General features: G+C 40.4%; 1 protein-coding gene across 2 annotated transcripts in view; it reads right to left on the bottom strand.

Annotated features, from left to right (window-relative positions):
• The window catches only part of GK5 (glycerol kinase 5), an 85694-nt gene that overhangs the window by 39956 nt on the left and 25681 nt on the right, over nt 1-20057 (bottom strand). For both annotated transcript variants that reach the window (XM_081234140.1, XM_081234139.1), the window contains exons 4-5: nt 6499-6592; nt 1720-1851 (exon numbers count right to left, since the gene is read on the bottom strand). In XM_081234140.1, coding sequence (XP_081090266.1) covers nt 1720-1851; nt 6499-6592 — 226 coding nt within the window. The remainder of the gene's footprint in view (nt 1-1719; nt 1852-6498; nt 6593-20057) is intronic.

Here is a 20057-nt window from a genome sequence, read left to right as displayed (position 1 = left end):
CTATTAGGTCTAGTTGGTTTATGCTGTTCAAGTTCTCTATTTCCTTGTTGATCTTCCCTCTAGTTGTTCTAACTACCACTGATGAACTGTTTATTTACACCTTCAGTTCTGTCTGTTTTTGCTTCCTGTATTTTGGAGCACTGTTATTATGTGCATTATTATTATATATATGTTTTTTGGTTGCGCAGCTCAGCATGCAGGATCTTCCCCGACCAGGGATGGAACCTGTGCCCCCTGCAGTGGAAGTGTGGAGTCTTAACCACTGGAATGCCAGGGAAGTCCCAATTGTTATATATTTCTGATGGATTGACTTCTTCTTATTATAAAATGCCCTTCTTTTTCTCTAGTAACATTTTTTGTTTGTTTTTAAAGTTTGTTTCGTCTGATATTAGATAGTCACTTAGCTTGTGGTTGCTGTTTGCATGGAAATCTTTTCCATTCATTTGCTTTTTAAAAAAATATTTTATTGAAGTATAGTTGATTTACAATGTTGTGTTAATTTCTGCTGTACAGCCAAGTGATTCTATATACATATATATACATTCTCTTTCATATTCTTTTCCATTATGGTTTATCACAGGATATTGAATATAGTTCCCTGCACCATACAGTAGGACCTTGCTGTTTATCCATCCTATATATACTAGTTTGCATGTGCTAATCCCAACCACTCAATCCTTCCCTCCCCACTCCCCCTCCCCCTTGGCAACCACAAGCCTGTCTTCTCTATGTCTGTGAGTCTGTTTCCATTTCATAGATTCCATCCATTTACTTTTAACTGATTTGTATTTTTGAATCTAAAGAATGTCTCCCATAAGACAGCATATAGTTTGATTTTGCTTTTTTATCCAGTCTAAAACCACAATGAAATATCACTACCTATCCACCAAAATAACTAAAATTAAAAAGACTGATAATATCAATTATGATGGTAAATGAAATTATAAATTCCCTCCTTCACTGATGAGGGGTGTGTAAATTGTCAAAAACTGTGGGAAAATGTTTGATATTATCCACTAAAGGTGAAAATATATATATACATTCATGCCCTAAAAATTCCATTCCCTTGTATAGATACAGCAGAAATGCATTTACATAGCATTATTCATAATGGCCCAAAATGTACATTTGGAAATAACTCAAATGTACATGAACAAAAGGGATAAATGGATAAGCTATGTAAAATCATATACTGAACACTAAATAGCAATGAAAATATAAGGAAATTAATTTACATACAATTTGGGCATATTTCACAAATATAATGTTAAGCAAAAGGAGTCAGACACAAAAGAATAAGCACTGTATGATTCCATTTACAAAATTCAAAAATATTCAGGCAAAGAAAGTTAAAGTGTAGTGTTGAGGAATAAACAGGTAAATTGTAAAAGTGGAAAGAAAGTGTAATACATAGTGCCACAGTGTTCTAGTTCTTGATTTGAGTAGTGTTACACAGATATTTGCTCCACAAAATATCACTGACTGGTACATTTTTGTTTTGTTCACTTTTCTATATGTGCCATGACTCACAATAAAAAGGTTTAAAAGAAACAAACTGAGTAAGGATTCCTTGTCTTCCATCCCAATGTGGTGGACACTTAATTTTCCCTCAAATAATCAAATTATTATCTTTATTCCTTGCATTTTTTTCATCCCTATAATCTAGACACACACACACACATGGACACACACACACACACAAACACACTCTTTCCTTACCTCAGTCAGGTTCTGCAAAATCCAGGCCAATCTCAAAGAAACATGCTGGGTTGTGAAAGTGAACAAACTGGCTGCTAAAAATCGTTTACTTCTAGTGAAAAAGTACAGCATTCGGCAGGAACTGTGTATGAGCTATTTAAAAAAAAAGATATTTTAGGAAAATGCATTTAATGGTGTTTGATGTTTTTATATTAAATTTCATACACATGCAAACAAACCCAATAGCAAACAATTTATTTCACTACTTATAAAGTGTTCTCAGCACCTAAGGAGATCAAGCAAAGCACCCTAAGAGGACAATTTGCATTCTAAAATACGAAATGTGACACATCTGCTATGAACTTCTTTAGCAAACACTAGAGGTTCAAGTACTTATAAAAGTCTTTTAAAAATAACTATTTTTGGGCTTCCCTGGTGGCGCAGTGGTTGAGAGTCCGCCTGCCGATGCAGGGGACACAGGTTCGTGCCCCGGTCCGGGAGGATCCCACATGCCACGGAGCGGCTGGGCCTGTGAGCCATGGCCGCTGAGCCTGCGCGTCCGGAGCCTGTGCTCCGCAACGGGAGAGGCCACAACAGTGAGAGGCCCACGTACCGCAAAAAAAAAAAAAAACTATTTTCTACCTCTTTACCTATTTTTAACTATGGAAATAAAGGTAGAGAGTCAAGGGAGAAGGCTATTTTTCTATTAGAAATATATTTTTAATCAAGTTAGTATTAACCCAGAAGGGCAGCTCCCCTACACACTAAGTGCTTAAAATTTGGGATAAGAGATTTTATTTAATACTATTTATATTTATCTAATGATTGAAGATGAAACATACAGTTTTCAATTTACTTCTTCGTATGCAAAACCTTTAACTGAAAAAAAAAAGCCTTATACAGAAAACTAGCATTGAGTTTTAAGGTTTGTAAGACGTACTAAAAACACCCAAAAAACAACAAGAAAATAAACCCTTATCCTGCTACCTAACTAGAAGGATGCAGATGGACAATTCAACTTCTGAAACTGATGTTTTACAAAACATTCATTTATAGAGAATTTACCTACTTTATGCATTTTTTCCTATTATTCCCACCCCTCCCCAAAATAAATGGAAAGATTTTGGTTTATTTATTTAAAATGGAAATAAATTTATTTTTCTTTCATTTTTAGCAGAATGCATCAATCAAGAAATGTGTAGACTCAGTTCTCTCTACATTTCAGTTTTGTCCTTTTTTTTTTTTTTTGAACAGTGAGGCTCATTTTCATTTTTTCACCTTTTTTTCTTTTTGGTGAGAACATTTATGCTCTACCCCCTCAGCAAATTTCCGTTATACGATATAGGATTATGAACTAGTCACCATATTAGGCATTAGATCCCCAGACCTTATTCATCGTTATAACTGAAAGTCTGTACCCTCCTTTTCACCCTGTTCAGTACTCAAACCTTCTGCACTTCCTTATATTTTACATTACTTATTAAATATAAGACTTTTTAAAAGTATTTAAGGTGAACACCCGGAATCCTTCTTCTGATGTGTTATATGTTACGAAACATCTCGAACTGAAATGAGTTCTTCTTCCATAAGCATCTATACTTTTCCGTATAAAAACTTAGATTTAGGATCCTTCAGGGATCTTCTGTTAAAATGCAGATACTTTGGCGGGGGCACACAAAAAGTACTAAGAGTTCTAATACCTGCACTTTTAGTCAACATATGAACGAGGAACACTTTTGTTCATATATTTTGAGTACCTTCCATGTACCAAGAAGTGCGCTAGGTCCTGAGAAAACAGAGTGAACAAGAGGCAGAATCCCTGCCTTCTTGAAATTTACAGTCTAGTGGGAAGAGACAGACAAATACGTAAGCAAATCAATAAATGAGATAATCTAAGAAGACACTGGTTGTAAGATGAGCCACTATTTAACGTACTAGCAAAAAAAAAATCCTGCTAGTTAAATTATGACATAATTGTAAGATATAATTTATGGTTAAAATAACCAAAAAAACCCTGATGATTAAAAAATGTGTCCTAGTTAAAAATCATCCTTTTCAAAATTGGAAAAAAAAACGTTATGTCTTATAACTCATACATTGCTGGTGGGAATGCAAATGGTACAGCCACTTGGGGAAAAAGTATGGCAGTTTCTTACAAAATAAAACATGCAGTTACCCTATAACCTAGCAATCATCCTCTTGGGGTATTTATCTCAGAGAAATGAAAACTTATATTCACATAAAATTCCATAAACAAATGTTCATAACAGCTTTATTTGTCATAGTCCCAAACTGGAATTAGCACAGATGTCCTTCAACAGGTGGTACATCTGTACCACTGAATACAACTCAGCAATACAGAGGAAACAAGCTATTGATACATGTAACAACCTGCATTCTCCAGAGAATCATACTAAGTGAAAAAAGCAAATCAAAAACATGTTTTATGCTGCATGATTCCACATATATAACATTTTTGAAATGAGAAAAATGTGTAATGGAAGACAGATTCGTGGTTGCAAGGAGCTAGGGATGGGGTGGGGGGGAGGTACACAGGAGAGCGGTGGATGTGGTTATGAAAAGCAACATGAGGGAGGGATCCTTGTAGTGATGGAACAGTTCCGCGTCTGTTCATCATCCTTGCGGTGACAGATACGTGAACATATGGAAAAAACTGTACAGAAACTAAAACACATACACATACCTACAGACGGAAGTGAGTACAAGTAAAACTGGGGAAATCTGAATAAGATCTATGGATTATATTAATGTCAATATCCTGGTTGTAACATTATGCTATAGTTTTGTAAAATGTTACCACTGGGAGAAACTGCAAAGCCTGTAAGGGATCTCTATTATTTCTTACAACTGCATGTGAATCTACAATGACCTCAATTAAAACTTCAATTAAGAAATGTACATCTCAGAGTCTCTGAAATTTGATGAGCGCTGTGAAAGAAATAAAGGACAGTAATAGAGATTGGACTGGGGGGTGGGGTGAGGAGCGCTACTATGAATAGGATGGCAGAGAAGGGCTCCCACAGAGGAGGTGGTGGTGAGGCTGGGCCCTGAAGGATGAGAAGGATCCAGCCATGGTGGCAGAGAGCCCCTTGCAGATACGAGGGCCTTCAGGTAAGAAAGGGCTTGAGGGCTGGCAAAGCTGGAGCCTAATCCTTAGCAACTTCAGGGAGAGAGGGGTCTGGGAAGGGGTCAGAGCTGGAGACAGGGTCACACTCTGGTAAGGAGTAGGGACTTCTATGCTAAAAGCAAAAAGAAGCCTTAGCAACCAACAGGCAAGAATCGGAACAGTGAGAGGAAGCATGCGTGCGTGGCGTGACTGGAGGAAACTGTGGTGCCAGGAGATGGCCACCACGCCCCGATTACTTCACCACTTTGCCTGCGGGTAGCCTTGGCTAAACGCACGACCTTGGTGCCCGCTCTGGCACACCCTCCCTAAACATTTCCAAGAACCTGAGTCAACAGACCATAAGCATCTGGAAAAGGATGATTATAGGGTAGGGTTCACTGGCAGGACCAGCTCTGCAATTTTGTGTGCTAAACTCCATGAGTCTGTTTGTGTGCATTTCTCTGCTAAGAGAGGCCAAAACTTATATCATATACCTGTTCAATATCAAGCAGACAAGTGCTTTAAATGCTCAGTTTTGTGCTTGATGTCAGTTTTTCATCACGATTTGAGATCTGGGGCTTATACTACAGAAATAAATGTTTTCACAATTTATTTTTAAAGGAATAAAAGTTTTATTAAACACCTCACTGACTAACGTAAGGAACATCTAATGACTGGACCTATTAAAAACTAAAATTATATATTAAAGTATAATACTGCACATTATAAATAGTATAATTTTAAATTATATCATTCAAAGTTCACAGTATTTCCTTACAACCACTTTCAACTCTCTTACTCTATCTTTCCCATAAACAGCACCTCTCCGTATTCAGCCTCACAAGTTATTAAAGCAAGGTGCATTTTCATATATTAAACTAACAAACAAAATCATTGTGGGTGAGCCTATGGCAGATTTGTTTCACTCATGCATTGCTGTCATATTCTATAATGTATTCAAGTTTGTTTTCATATAAAATCAATGTCTCCGAACACTTATCAAGGAAAACTGATGCTCCAGACACTCCCCATGTACCACCTCGTAGGGGCAGCCTAACTGAGAAGGCATTTAACTGTGCAGCATTAGAAGCATTAAAACAATCAATATGCAATATTGATTGTAAGACCTAATATTGCAGGTTTCAACATATTTGAGGAGCTGGAAAATTGTCTCGCTCTTTACCTCGGTAGTCTCACACTTCGGAGTGAGATGCTACTACTGCTGGCACTGTAGTCATCAGCATCATCATTTGCCAGGCAGCATGGTGAAAGCCTGTGGCAGTCAGCTAGTTATCTATCTCAACACCCATTAACCATTTTTATAGCAAAAGATGATAAAATCTGGACATAGTCTGTATCTTTTCTGGACACAGTCCATATTTTTTTGATTTCTCCAGGAATGGAAATGAATTCTCACTCACTTGTGAACCTCTGATCCACCCCAAACCTCCTCAGCAGTTCCTGAGGTGTAGCTGTTGAGGACTTCGGTCCACCAGCACGCTCTTGGGTGACTGCTATTAAATTTCACTGGGGTGGGGAGTGTGCATGCGTGTATTCTCTGCTTAATGTCCTAAGACATCATCAGTAGATGATACAATTCTGCCTACGGCTAAAGGACATTTACAGGAAAAAAACAGTAACATCCAAATCACTGAACATAAGAAAAAGATTACCTTCATTAAAAGAGAACCATTCCAAGATTTTACAAGTTCAATAGCTCTTAGGTCTTGCCAACTAATGAAGTTGTGGAAATGCTTTCCCGTTTTCCTAAGAAAAATGGAAACAGTATTTTGAGACTCAATATAAATCAGAGTCTATATTATATAAAAATCTGTCACAAGAGAAAACAAAATTAGAAGCCAAACTGTAATTTCAACATACAATTTAATTAATTGGAGCTTTCTGAATGCCTTCTTCTCTTTGATTTGATAAACTGAACACACTTTGTAACAATTATGTGATGTACAGTATAAAATTTTAGATCAGATTCTATCCCAAAAATATTCTTTTTGAAGCATTACAATGTATACACTTCCAAAAACAAAACTGATGAAAAGCCTTCAAAGACTTGTTTATACAATTTTAAAAGCAAGATAAAGAAGCCAATACTTTCTCTTTTCATTGTACTTATCTTAATATACACAATCAGATAAAAACTTCTGTACCTACAGAACAGCTAAAATGTAGCCTGAGCCTGTTTTTTTTTCTTTATAAGTTTATGAATTTTTGGCTGCGTTGGGTCTTTGTTGCTGTACATGGGCTTTCTCTAGTTGCAGCAAGTGGGGGCTATTCTTCATTGCAGTGCACGGGCTTCTCATTGTGATGGCTTCTCTTTTTGCAGAGCACGGGCTCTAGGTGCATGGGCTTCAGTAGTTGTGGCATGCGGGCTCAGTAGTTGTGGTTCGTGGGGTCTAGAGCCCAGGCTCAGTAGTTGTGGCACACGGGCTTAGTTGCTCCGTGGCATGTGGGATCTTCCCGGACCAGGGCTCAAAGCTGTGTCCCCTGCATTGGCAGGCCGATTTTTAACCACTGCACCACCAGGGAAACCCCTGAGCCTGTTTTATACCTCTCAACTTTAGCACTGGTTCAGCCCCTGACTGGCAACCTACCCAGGCTTCCCAAAATTAGTCCAAAAAAAAAGAAATTCAACAAACTCTGGGTCAATACTACAATAAAAGCACAGCACTAAGAAACAGAGTAGAAATAAACCCTTTTTCCTTTGAGGCTCCTACAAACCAACCACTGCCATCCACTCAGCTTCAACATCCAGCCCAGGCTGGCCTTCTGTGCTCCCTCCAGGCCTCCTCCTATGTGACTGTGACCACGTTCAATTCCCAAGACTGTCATTTCCCACTCTTTTAAAGCAATCCTCACCCATGGTCACATCCTCAATTCTATCACCTGGAAACATTCTACCACAAAATTCTATCACTTTGCTATACACCCAAAACACACAAAACAACAGGTTAATGGCAGGGAAATGCCCACAGTATAATATTAAAGGGAAAAAAAATCAGGATAAAAACTCTACATATATTGCAATCCCAATTTGCTAAAAAATAAATAAATAAGGCAAATTAACCAAAAAAAAAAAACCAAAAAGAAATCCTAACATTCTAATATATCAGTCAATACTTCTTGCTATTATTTCAGTTCTCTCAATCTTACTCCCTAAGTACCTTCCCTTCAGACTTACTGCATCCTTTAATCCCTCAAACATTCCCCTTCCTTCTTACCAACCCCTCCTAGGCTTACTTTCCTACTAGGCTTACTTACATGGTCTATCACTTTAAATAACTTGCCTTCACACACTCTCTATCCCTCGACTCTCTCTTTTTTAAATTGTGGTAAAATATAACATAAAATTTACCGTTTCTACCATTTGTAAGTGCACAGTACAGTGGCATTAATGTTGTGTAACCATCAGCACTATTTCCAAACACTTGGGCTGTTTCCACCCTCTTCCTATTGTAAATAATGCTGCTATAAACACTGCTGTACAAATATCTGAGTCTCTGTTTTCAATTCCTTTGGGTATATACCTAGGATTAGAATTGCTGGGTCATATGATAATTCTGTGTTTAGTTTCTTTTTTATTTACTTATTTTTCGCTGCGTTGGGTCTTCATTGCTGCACGTGGGCTTTCTCTAGTTGTGGAGAGCAGGGGCTACTCTTTGCCGTGGTGCGAGGGCTTCTCATTGCAGTGGCTTCTCTTGTCGCGGAGCACGGGCTCTAGGCTCATGGGCTTCAGTAGTTGCAGCACGTGGGCTCAGCAGTTGTGGTGCACGGGCTTAGTTGCTCCGTGGCATGTAGGATCTTCCCGGACCAGGGTTCAAACCCGTGTCCCCTGCATTGGCAGGCGGACTCTCAACCACTGTGCCACCAGGGAAGTCCCCTATGTTTAGTTTCTGAGGAACTGCCAAAGCGTTTTCCACAGCGGCTGCACCATTTGACATTCCAGCAACCAGTATGTAAGAGTTCCAATTTTTCCATATCCTCACCAACACTTATTAGTTTACATTTTAAAACTTATAGCCATCCTGGGAGATGTGAAGTGGTATGTCATTGTGGTTTTGATTTGCATTTCCCCAATGACTAATGATATTGAGCATCTTTTCATGTGCTATTTGACCATTTGAATATTATTTAAACCCTTTGTCCATTTATGAATTAGGTTTAGGCTTTGTTGCTGAGCTGTCAGAGTTATTTATATTCTCTGGATATTAATTCTTTATCAAATATATAATTTGCAAATGTTTTCTCCCATTTTATGAGTTTTCACTTACTTTAAAGTGTCCTTTTTTTTTCTTTCTGTTTTTCACCTTTATTAATGGGATCACAGCATTCACATACATCATGAACATGGTACATCTTTTTCCTTTAGTGATCCAAACGATCATGATCATTGTTACTACAAATCAGAGAAGTGATTCTCCTATTGTTATTTTTTAATAAATTTATTTATTTATTTTTACTTAATTATTTTTGGCTGCGTTGGGTCTTCGTTGCTGTGAGCGGGCTTTCTCTAGTTGCAACAAGTGGGGTCTACTCTTTGTTGCGGTGCACAGGCTTCTCACTGCGGTGGCTTCTCTTGTTGTGGAGCACGGGCTCCACGCACGTGGGCTCAGTAGTTGTGGCTTGCGGGCTCCAGAGCGCAGGCTCAGCAGTTGTGGCGCACGGGCTTAGCTGCTCCGCAGCATGTGGGATCTTCCCGAACTGGGGCTCGAACCTGTGTTGATTCTCTACCACTGCGCCACCAGGGAAGCCCTCAGACATTTTTAAAATGCAAATTATACGTTATGTCAAAATAATTTCAGCATGACTTTATTTCTTATTATTCTGTATTAAATTTAGGGCTCTTCTCAGTTTCTACTTTGGACAGTTCCAATAGTTAAGAAAATTAAAGAAAAATTACTCATTGTAAATAGATGAAAATATCTTGATAGTATTCTTTGATGCACAAAAGTTTTTAATTTTGATAAAATTCAACTTACCTATTTTTTTCATTTGTTAGCTGCACTTTTTCTTTTTTTTTTTTAATCTTATTTTGGCCGTGTGGCATGCGGAATCTTAGTTCCCCGACCAGGGATTGAACCCGCACCCCCTTGTTTGGAAGTGCAAAATCCCAACCACTGGACTGCCAGGGAAGACCCTGTTAGCTGTACTTTTGATGTCATGTAAGAAGCCATTGCTGGGGCTTCCCTGGTGGTGCAGTGGTTGGGAATCTGTCTGCCAATGTGGGAGACGCAGGTTCGAGCCCTGGTCTGGGAGGATGCCACATGCCACTGAGCAGCTGGGCCCATGAGCCACAACTATTGAGCCTGTGCTCTGGAGCCCGCAAGCCGCAACTACTGAGCCTGCGCTCTTTGAGCCCATGAGCCACAACTACTGAAGCCTGTGCTCCTCGAGCCCGTGCTCTGCAATGAGAAGCCACGGCAATGAGAAGCCCATACACTGCAACGAAGAGTAGCCCCCACTCGCCGCAACTAGAGAAAGCCCACGGGGCAGCAATGAAGACCTGACGCAGCCAAAAATAAAATAAATTAATAAATTTAAAAAAAAAGTCATTGCTAAATCCACAGTAATGAAGATTTCCTCTGTTTTCTTCTAAGAGTTTTATAGTTTTCTGTTTTAAAGTTAGTGTTTGATCCATTTTTTTTAGTTAATTTTTGTATGTGGTATATGGTAAGAGTCCAACTTCTTCCTTTTGCAAGTGGATGTCCAGTTTTCTCAGCATTATTTGTTGAAGAGACTGTTCTTTCCCTATTGTCTGGTCATGCCTCCCTGGTTTAAAACCAAGTGACCACCGTATTAGTTTCCTTGGATTGCCATAACAAAGGTCACAAATTGGGTGACTAAAACAATAGCAATGTATTGTCGCACGGTTCTGGAGGCTAGAAGTCCAAACTCATGGTGTTAGCAGGGCCATCCTCCCTCTGAAACCTGTAAGGGGATCCTCCCTTGCCTGGGAGGATCTGGTAGTTTGCAGCAATCTTTCCTTCTTCACATGGTGTTTGTTCTCCCTGTGTCTGTCTTCACATGGCAGTCTTCATATGAGGAAACCAGTCATATTTGATGAGGAGTCCACCTCATCCTGCATTATGATCTCATCCTAAGTTAAATAATTACATCTGCAATGATCCTATTTCCAAAGGTTACGTTTTGAGGCACTGCTGTTGAGTTATTTCCCCCAAATCTCCTTTGCTCCTAAATGTGAGATTACTAAGTCAAAGAGTAAGACAATTTTCCAGCTCCTCAAATGTGATGAAACCTGCAATATTTGCTCTTATAATCAATATTGCATATTGATTGTTTTAACACTTTTAATGCCCACAGTTAAATGCCTTCTCAGCTAGGCTGCCCCTTCCAGATGGTGCATGGGCAGTGTTTGGAACAACAGTTTTCCTTAATAAGTATTTGGAGACATTAACTTTAGATGAAAGCAAACATGAATATATTATAGAATATGAGAGTAATGCATGAGTGAAACAAATCTGCCATAATCTCACACACATTGGTTTTTCTTTTTGTTAGATTAAGGTATAAAAATGCACCTTGCTGTAATAACTTGTGAGGCTGAATACTGAGAGGTGCTGTTTACAGGAAAGACAGAGTAATTAAGGGAGTTGAAAAGGTTTTAAGGAAAGGCATGAATCCTGAACCGTATGGTTTTATACAGTTTTTATAATGTGTAATATTATACCTTAATGTATAATTTCAGTTTTTAACAGATAAATTCAAACATTCCTTAAGTTGACTAATTACTTAACTCAGGTAAGTGAGATTTTTTAAAGTTTTATTCCTTTGAAAATAAGTGTAATAACTCTAGAAATCTGGTTTTCCCACTCCTCAGGGATTGCCATTTCTTCCTGGCTGAGGGCTGGAGCTGTCAGTTTGTGACTTTTCCAAACCACTTTGGCAAAGTATGTATTCCTTGTTGGTGTGTGGTCGCTGAAGTTTCTGAAACATCTGTTACGTTTTCTCTGTGATCGGCTAGTGATTTGACAAACATTTTCTAAAATGTGTGGCCTCGCAAACCCCCAAAAGATACTGGCCCTTTAAATCTTCCAATAGACGCTGCCAAAGGAAGCAACTGCAGCTGAGACGGCCAGAACCTAGGTAAGCATCTGTGCCAATTCTGCAGGGCATTGCAAAATCTACCAAAGTACATAGGCCCACATTTTGGTAGGACAAAGTTCTCAGCCCTCATTCCTGGAATGTGGGCTGCTTTCCCATGTGCGATAGGGCTGAAGAATGGAGGCTGGTGGCTGGTTTGCACATGTCCTCTCTTACCCAAGGATAGCAGCCTCTACCTTTATCCAGCAGTCCCCTAGCTGTTATAAGGTCGGATCAGGTTCCGGAGTTCTGAAAGAGCTTATTCCAATCTCTCCAATTCAACAGTTGCTTTGGTGGAGGGACCAACCCCTATAGCTTCCCACTCCACTATTTCGGTGATGTCACTCTCTATCCCTTGACTTACAAGTTAACTATGTACCTTTTCAATACCTAATCTGGGATTAATCTAACTTGCTTTTGGGTTCACTTTCAATGTCAGAACCATTGAGAGGAGTTGGAGGAAAGTCCCATAGCCTTGTGAATTGGTACCATACCTATGAGATACAAGCTTGTCTGCCCTCTCAAAGTCACTTAAAATGACGAAAGTCTCTCTCTTGTCCCTAATTAGTTTCCTCTCCATTCCCCACCAATGGCACGTCTAACTTTTCACTAGATTTCTCAAGCCCTAGGCCACCACTTGCCTCCTATTTCTCAAGGGAAGTAAGGACACAGGGAATGACTTTCCTCAACTCCCTACTCCCCCAGCTACACCTACAGCGATGGTGCACCTCACTCTTGGGTCAGAGGAGAAGCTCGCCCTCTCCAAGTCTAAGACTGGCACCTCCACCTGTACTCTCTTTATCCATGCCTTCCTGTCTCTCCTGTCACTTCATCTCGCAAACATTCCTGCAACTGTCTTCTCTAAACTTGCTTAAATCTCCCCATCTTTGACCCACGATACCTCCCCACCCAACTAAGCCCTCTCAGAGTTTCCATATCACTTTCTACTATCTCAACTACATACAATTCAAATGCAATTTAGATTCCCAATCATTCATGAAAATTACATTCACTACGTTCATCAATGTCGTTATTTATTTATTTAGTATTGTTTTCTTTTTTTTCTTTTTTTTTTTTTTTTGGCCGAGTGGCTTGCAGGATCTTAGTTCCCCGACCAGGGATTGAACCCTCACCCTCAGCAGTGAAAGCGCCAAGTCCACTGGATCGCCAAGGAATTCCCACCAATGTATTTCTAGTTCCCAGATTTACAGGATCCTTTTCCATCTGACTTGACCTTTCTGCAATATTGGCTCCAGACACTCACTTCCTCCCTCCTAGAACTGTCACTTTCCTAAGTTTCCATGGTATCACTGTACTGTTCCTCCTCCTGCCTTTCTAAGCATATCTTCCTGGTTTGCTCTGCAGATTTTTCTTCCTTTGACGGCCAGGTACATGCTAGTATTTGCTGGGGGCTGCATCCGTGGTCCCCTTCTCTTTTCAACCAGCTGCTCTCTATTGAGAGCAGTTTGACCCACACTCACAGAGCCCCCCAATCCTCATCTCTAGGACCAGCCTCTCACTGAAGTCCATCCCCTCACATGTCGACAGCAGCCTGCCTCAGACCTCCCAGGACTGCCCACACCATCTCAAAGGCACCACGTCTAACCAAACCTGCTGCTCCTCTGCCTCCAGTGTGTCACACCTGAGGCCAACGGTATCCTTCAGGGGCTTCAGCCAAAAACTTGGCAGGGGGTGGGGGAGGGAGGAGGCGGGAGGTTCACCTTAAGTCCTCAGAGACAGCCCTTAAAGCCCCTGGAGCTTACATTCTAATGGGGGGTGAGAAACAAACGAGTTAATAAAAAATGTTATTTCATACAATGACAATGTTATGAAAACACTGGCATGGTAAAGGAATAGAGTAACTGGGGATGAGGTTTGCTTTTTTTTTTAACAGCATTTATTTTTTTAAGTATTTTATCTTATTATTATTATTTTTATTTATTTATTTTTTGGCCACGTGGCATGCGGGATCTTAGTTTCCCCAACCAGGGATTGAACCTGTGCCCCTTGCACTGTAAGTGCAGAGTCTGGACCACTGGACCACCAGGGAAGTCCCTGAGGTGCCTTTTTTTTAAAAAATACATTTATTTATTTATTTATTTATTTATTTTTGGCTATGTTGGGTCTTCGTTGCTGTGCACGGGCTTTCTTCGTTGTGGTGCGCAGGCTCCTCATTGCGGTGGCTTCTCTTGTTGCGGAGCACGGGCTCTAGGCTCACGGGCTTCAGTAGTTGCAGCACGCAGGCTCAGTAGTTTCAGTAGTTGTGGCTCACAGGCTCTAGAGCACAGGCTCAGTAGTTGTGGTGCACAGGTTTGGTTGCTCCGCGGCATGTGGGATCTTCCTGGACCCGGGCTCAAACCTGTGTCCCCTGCATTGGCAGGCGGATTCTTAACTACTGCGCCACCAAGGAAGTCCTGAGGTGTCTTTTTGATATGAGATTAGAGACCTGAATAAGCAACAGCTTTCAAAGAGACTTCCAGTTTCTGCCTCACTCCCCTCAAACCCACTGTCCATGCTGCTTTAAGAATACTCTTTCTAAAATATAAATTTGGTCACACTGCTCTCCTGCTTAACAGCTTTTGAGTTTCCCACTGCTTATAATGGGTAAACTCTTTACCACAACCAATGGCCTTCTCTGGTCTGGGTCCCTACCTTCCTCTCCAGGTTCATCGCAATCAAAGCCTTGAGTGCCTACTATGTGCCAGGTACTGTTCTCGGTGTGAAGGACCCCGTGAGGACAGGGCAGACGAAAGTCCCAACACTCATGGAACTTCTTACTTCTATGGGAGAGATGTAATTTTTAACATGTGTAAACAAGTAAATAAAAAATATAGATATGAAGTGATTTTAGATATGAAAAATTTTAGTGATGAGTGATAGGAAGAAAATAAAATGGTAAAGTCACAGGTAAATAAAATGATCAGGGAAGGTCCCTTAGAAGAAGTGATCTTTGAGGTGAGCTCCAAATGATGAGAAAGGGAAGATCTTGGGTAACAGAGCTCCAGGCAGGGGGAGCAGCAGGCACGAAGCTCGAAGGCAGGAATCAGTGGAGAGCGTCCAAGAAGCAGGCCGCGGGGTGGCCGCAGCACAGAGCACAGCAGGAGGGTTGGTCAGGGATGAGGTTAGAGTCAGGAAGGAGTGAGAACACTTGGGTGTGGTGCCTTCCCGATGTCACTGCTTGAATTCCAGAGCCCTTTATCTTGTTTATTTTTAGTTTTTTTGGCTGCACTGCACAGCTTGCAGGATCTTAGTTTCCCGAAGAGAGACTGGACCGCGTCCTCAGCAGTGAAAGCAAAGAGTCCTAACCACTGGGCCGCCAGGGAACTCCCTCCAGAGTCCTTTAGATGCTTCAGGCGCACCATGCTCTTGCATCTCCCGCCTCTACCAGTGGTTTGCTCTCTCCACTCAGGGAACTCCTACTCATCCTTCGAGACTTGGCTCTGTGAAACGTTCCCTAACTCCCACTTCTAGGCTATTCAGTCACCCCCCTCTGGCTCCCTCATTAAGGTATAAAGCAGTCCTGCAAAGCAGACGTCTGTCAGCTGCACCCTCACTATGTACTCGTCTGTATCTAACACTAGACTGTGAGCCTCCTGAGGGAACAGTGAATTCACTTTCAGATTCTCACCACCTAGCCCAGATACGAAAGAGGTATTTGATTGATAAATGAATAAACGCTGCTCTGCTAATGAGAACTACCAGACTGGGTTTGTCAGAAATGAAATCTATTGATATATGATTCTTTGGAACCATTCTACAACAGCATCTACTTACACACTTAAATCTGATTTTTTCACTGGTTCATCAAGTATATATACAGCAATTTCTGCCAGAAGTTGGGGATACAGCTGTGAACAGAGACATGGCATCGTTGCCCTTATGAATATATTTTCTACCAGGGAAGTCAAACAAATAATCAATTACTCAGTTGCTTACTTACAAAAGGAACAAGTCCTATGAAGGAGAAATAAAGGGTACCATGAGTGTCTTAACAGGGAGACTCTACCTAGTCTGGGAGGCCAGGAAAGCCTTCTTTGAAAAGTGACAACAGAACTGAGCTCCGAAGGATAAGTAGGAACAAACAAGGAGGGTGAACATTCCCAACAAAATGTATTATATGTCCAGAGGTGCTAAGGCGGGATGGGGCATGATGTGTTAAAGGCTGGTGTAGCTGAAGAACAAAGAGGGGAGAAGATCACAAAGTGAATGTGGCATCATTAACTCATAACATGATAGAAGATGATATATAATGCTGATCGCAAGTAACAGCACATGTTTTAACATTCACTTGTGGTGACTTAAGTTTGTTTTAGCTCTATCAACAGTAAAAGGAAAAAGAGAGGGAAAACAAGAATGCAGTATTGTAAAGGAACTGTCTTAAACCTCTCTAACACAGTGTACCATTCTTGGCTCTTCATCTATTTTGTGCCATAAATAATTGCTAAGAACCATGAACACAAGTAGCAAGTGCCACAATAAAAGATATATTTGGTGCTGAGTGAATGCAGACTAATTTACATACTTGCATTATGAGACTGTAAGTTCCTGGAGGGATGCTGTTCTGATGCATCTTTATATTCAATTCAGCAACTAGCACAATGCCTTACTCGCGATGAGCCCTCAAACAGTTACCGAGTGTATCCCGGTGCAGGGACTCATGGTTTATACTACTAACTGGCGCACACCCTGATCTGAGGTTAGTTGGCAGAAGCCTCCCTGAGAGACACAGTGACAGAAGAAAGAAAACAACTCCAGATTTTTTTTTAGAACAAAGTGAATTTAAAACAACCAAAATGGAGGAGTTATCATTTACAGTTGTTTTAGAAAACAGGCTAAACACAACCACTGATCAAATATGTTGAAAAAAATTTTAACCTGAAGCATATGAAGAAAACTCAAGGACTGAAAAGAGTTAATAAAAAAAAAAATGAGTTTCGGTGAACAGGCAGAAGATGGCAGAGTAGAAGGACATGTGCTCACTCCCTCTTGTGAGAGCACCAGAATCACAACTAACTGGTGAACAATCATCGACAGGAAGAAACTGGAATGCACCAAAAAAGATACCCCACATCCAAAGAAAAAGGAGAAGCCACAATGAGATGGTAGGAGGGGCGCAATCCCCATAAAATCAAATCCCATAACCGCTGGGTGGGTGACTCACAAACTGGAGAACAATTATACGACAGAAGTTCACCCACTGGACTAAAGGTTCTGAGTCCCACGTCAGGCTTCCCAACCTGGGGGTCCAGCAATGGGAGGAGGAATTCCCAGAGAATCAGACTTTGAAGGCTAGAGGAATTTGACTGCAGGACTTTGACAGGACTGGGGGAAACAGAGACTCCACTCTTGGAGGGCAAACACAAAGTAGTGTGCACATCAGGACCCAGGGGAAGGAGCAGTGACCCCATAGGAGACTGAACCAGACCTACCTACTAGTGTTGGAGGGTCTCCTGCAGAGGCAGGGGGTGGCTGTCGCTCACCACGGGGACAAGGACACTGGCAGCAGAAGTTCTGGGAAGTACTCTTTGGCGAGAGCCCTCCCTGAGTCCGCCATTAGCCCCTCCAAAGAGCCTGTAGGCTCCAGTGCTGGGTCACCTCAGGCCAAACAACCAACAGCAAGGGAACTCAGCCCCATCCATCATCAGACAGAAGATTAAAGTTTTACTGAGCTCTGCCTACCAGAGCAACACCCAGCTCTACCCACCACCAGTCCCTCCCATCAGGAAGCTTTCACAAGGCTCTTAGATAGCCTTTTTCTCCAGACTATAGTCCTGTAGCCTGTGGAACGAAAATGACATTCACAGAAAGGCAGACAAATGAAAAGCCAAAGGACTATGTACCAGAACAAGATAAAACCCCAGAAAAACAACTAAATGAAGTGGAGATAGGCAACCTTCCAGAAAAAGAATTCAGAATAATGATAGTGAAGATGATCCAGGACCTCAGAAATAGAATGGAGGAGATGCAAAAAATGTTTAACAAAGATATAGAAGAATTAAAGAACAAACAAACAGAGATGAACAATACAATAACTCAAATGAAAAATACACTAGAAGGAATCAATAGCAGAATAACCGGGGTAGAAGAACAGATAAGTGACCTGGAAGACAGAATGGTGGAAATCACTGCCACAGAAGAGAATAAAGAAAAAAGAATGAAAAGAAATGAAGACAGCCTAGGAGACCTCTGGGACAATATTAAATGCACCAACATTCCCCTTATAGGGGTCCCAGAAGGAGAAGAGAGAGAGAAAGGACCCAAGAAAATATATGAAGAGATTATAGTCGAAAACTTTCCTAACACGGGAAAGGAAACAGCCACCCAAGTCCAGGAAGTGCAGAAAGTCCCAGGCAGGATAAACCCAAGGAGAAACAAACCAAGACACAGAGTAATCAAACTGACAAAAATTAAAGACAAAGAAAATTATTAAAAGCAACAAGGGAAAAATGGCAACATACAAGGGAACTCCCATAAGGTTAACAGCTGATTTCTCAGCAGAAACTCTACAAGCCAGAAGGGAGTGGCACAATGTATTCAAAGTGATGAAAGGGAAGAACCTACAACCAAGATTACACTACCCAGCAAGGATCTCATTCAGATTTGACGGAGAAATCAAAAGCTTTAGAGACAAGCAAAAGCTAACAGAATTCAGCACCACGAAACCAACCCTAAAACAAATGCTAAAGGAACTTCTCTAAGTGGGAACCACAAGAGAAGAAAAGGACCTACAAAAACAAACCCAAAACAATTAAGAAAATGGTCATAGGAACATACATATTGATAATTACCTTAAATGTGAATGGATTAAATGCTCCAACCAAAAGACACAGGCTAGCTGAGTGGATACAAAAACAAGACCCATATATATGCTGTCTACAAGAGACCCACTTCAGACCTAGGGACACATACAGACCGAGAGTGAGGGGATGGAAAAAGATATTCCATGCAAATGGAAATCAAAAGAAAGCTGGAGCAGCAATACTCATATCAGATAAAATAGACTTTAAAATAAAGAATATTACGAGATAGAAGGAAGGACACTACATAATGATCAAGGGATCAATCCAAGAAGAAGATATAACAATTATAAATATATATGGACCCAAAATAGGAGCACCTCAATGCATAAAGCAAATGCTAACAGCTATAAAAGAGGAAATTGACAGCAACACAATAATAGTGGGGGATTTTACCACCTCACTTACACCAACAGACAGATCATGCAGATAGAAAATTTTAAAGGAAACATAAGCTTTAACTGACACAATAGACCAGATAGACTTAATTGATATTTGTTGGACATTCCATCCAAAAACAGCAGATTACATTTTCTTCTCAAGTGCACACGGAACATTTTCCAGGATAGATCACATCTTGGATCACAAATCAAGCCTCGGTAAATTTAAGAAAACTGAAATCATATCAAGCGTCTTTTCCGGCCATAACACTATAAGATTGGAAATCAATTACAGGGGGAAAAAACGTAAAAAACACAAACACATGGAGGTTAAACAATACATTACTAAATAACCAAGAGATCACTGAATAAATCCAAGAGCAAATCAAAAAATACCCAGAGACAAATCACAACAAAAACACAACGATCCAAAACCTATGGGGTGCAACAAAAGCAGTCCTAAGAGGGAAGTTTATAGCAATACAATCCTACCTCAAGAAACAAGAAAAATCTCAAATAAAGAATCTAACCTTACACCTAAAGCAACTAGAGAAAGAAGAACAAACAAAACCCAAAGTTAGTAGAAGGAAAGAAATCGTAAAGATCAGAGCAGAAATAAATGAAACAGAAACAAAGAAAACAATTGCAAAGATCAATAAAACTAAAAGCTGATTCTTTGAGAAGATAAACAAAATTGGTAAACCTTTAGCCAGACTCATCAAGAAAAAGAGGGAGAGGACTACAATCAAAAAAATTAGAAATGAAAAAGAAGTAACAACAGACACCACAGAAATACAAAGCATCCTAAGAGACTACTACAAGCAACTCTGTGCCAATAAAATGGACGACCTGGAAGAAACGGACAAATTTGTAGAAACGTATAACCTTCCAAGACTGAACCAGGAAGAAATAGAAAATATGAACAGACCAATCACAAGT

Source organism: Mesoplodon bidens (genome assembly GCF_964165515.1).
Source record: "Mesoplodon bidens genome assembly, chromosome: 5".
Classification (NCBI taxonomy): Eukaryota; Metazoa; Chordata; class Mammalia; order Artiodactyla; family Ziphiidae; genus Mesoplodon; species Mesoplodon bidens.
This window is presented reverse-complemented; position numbering and strand designations above follow the sequence as displayed.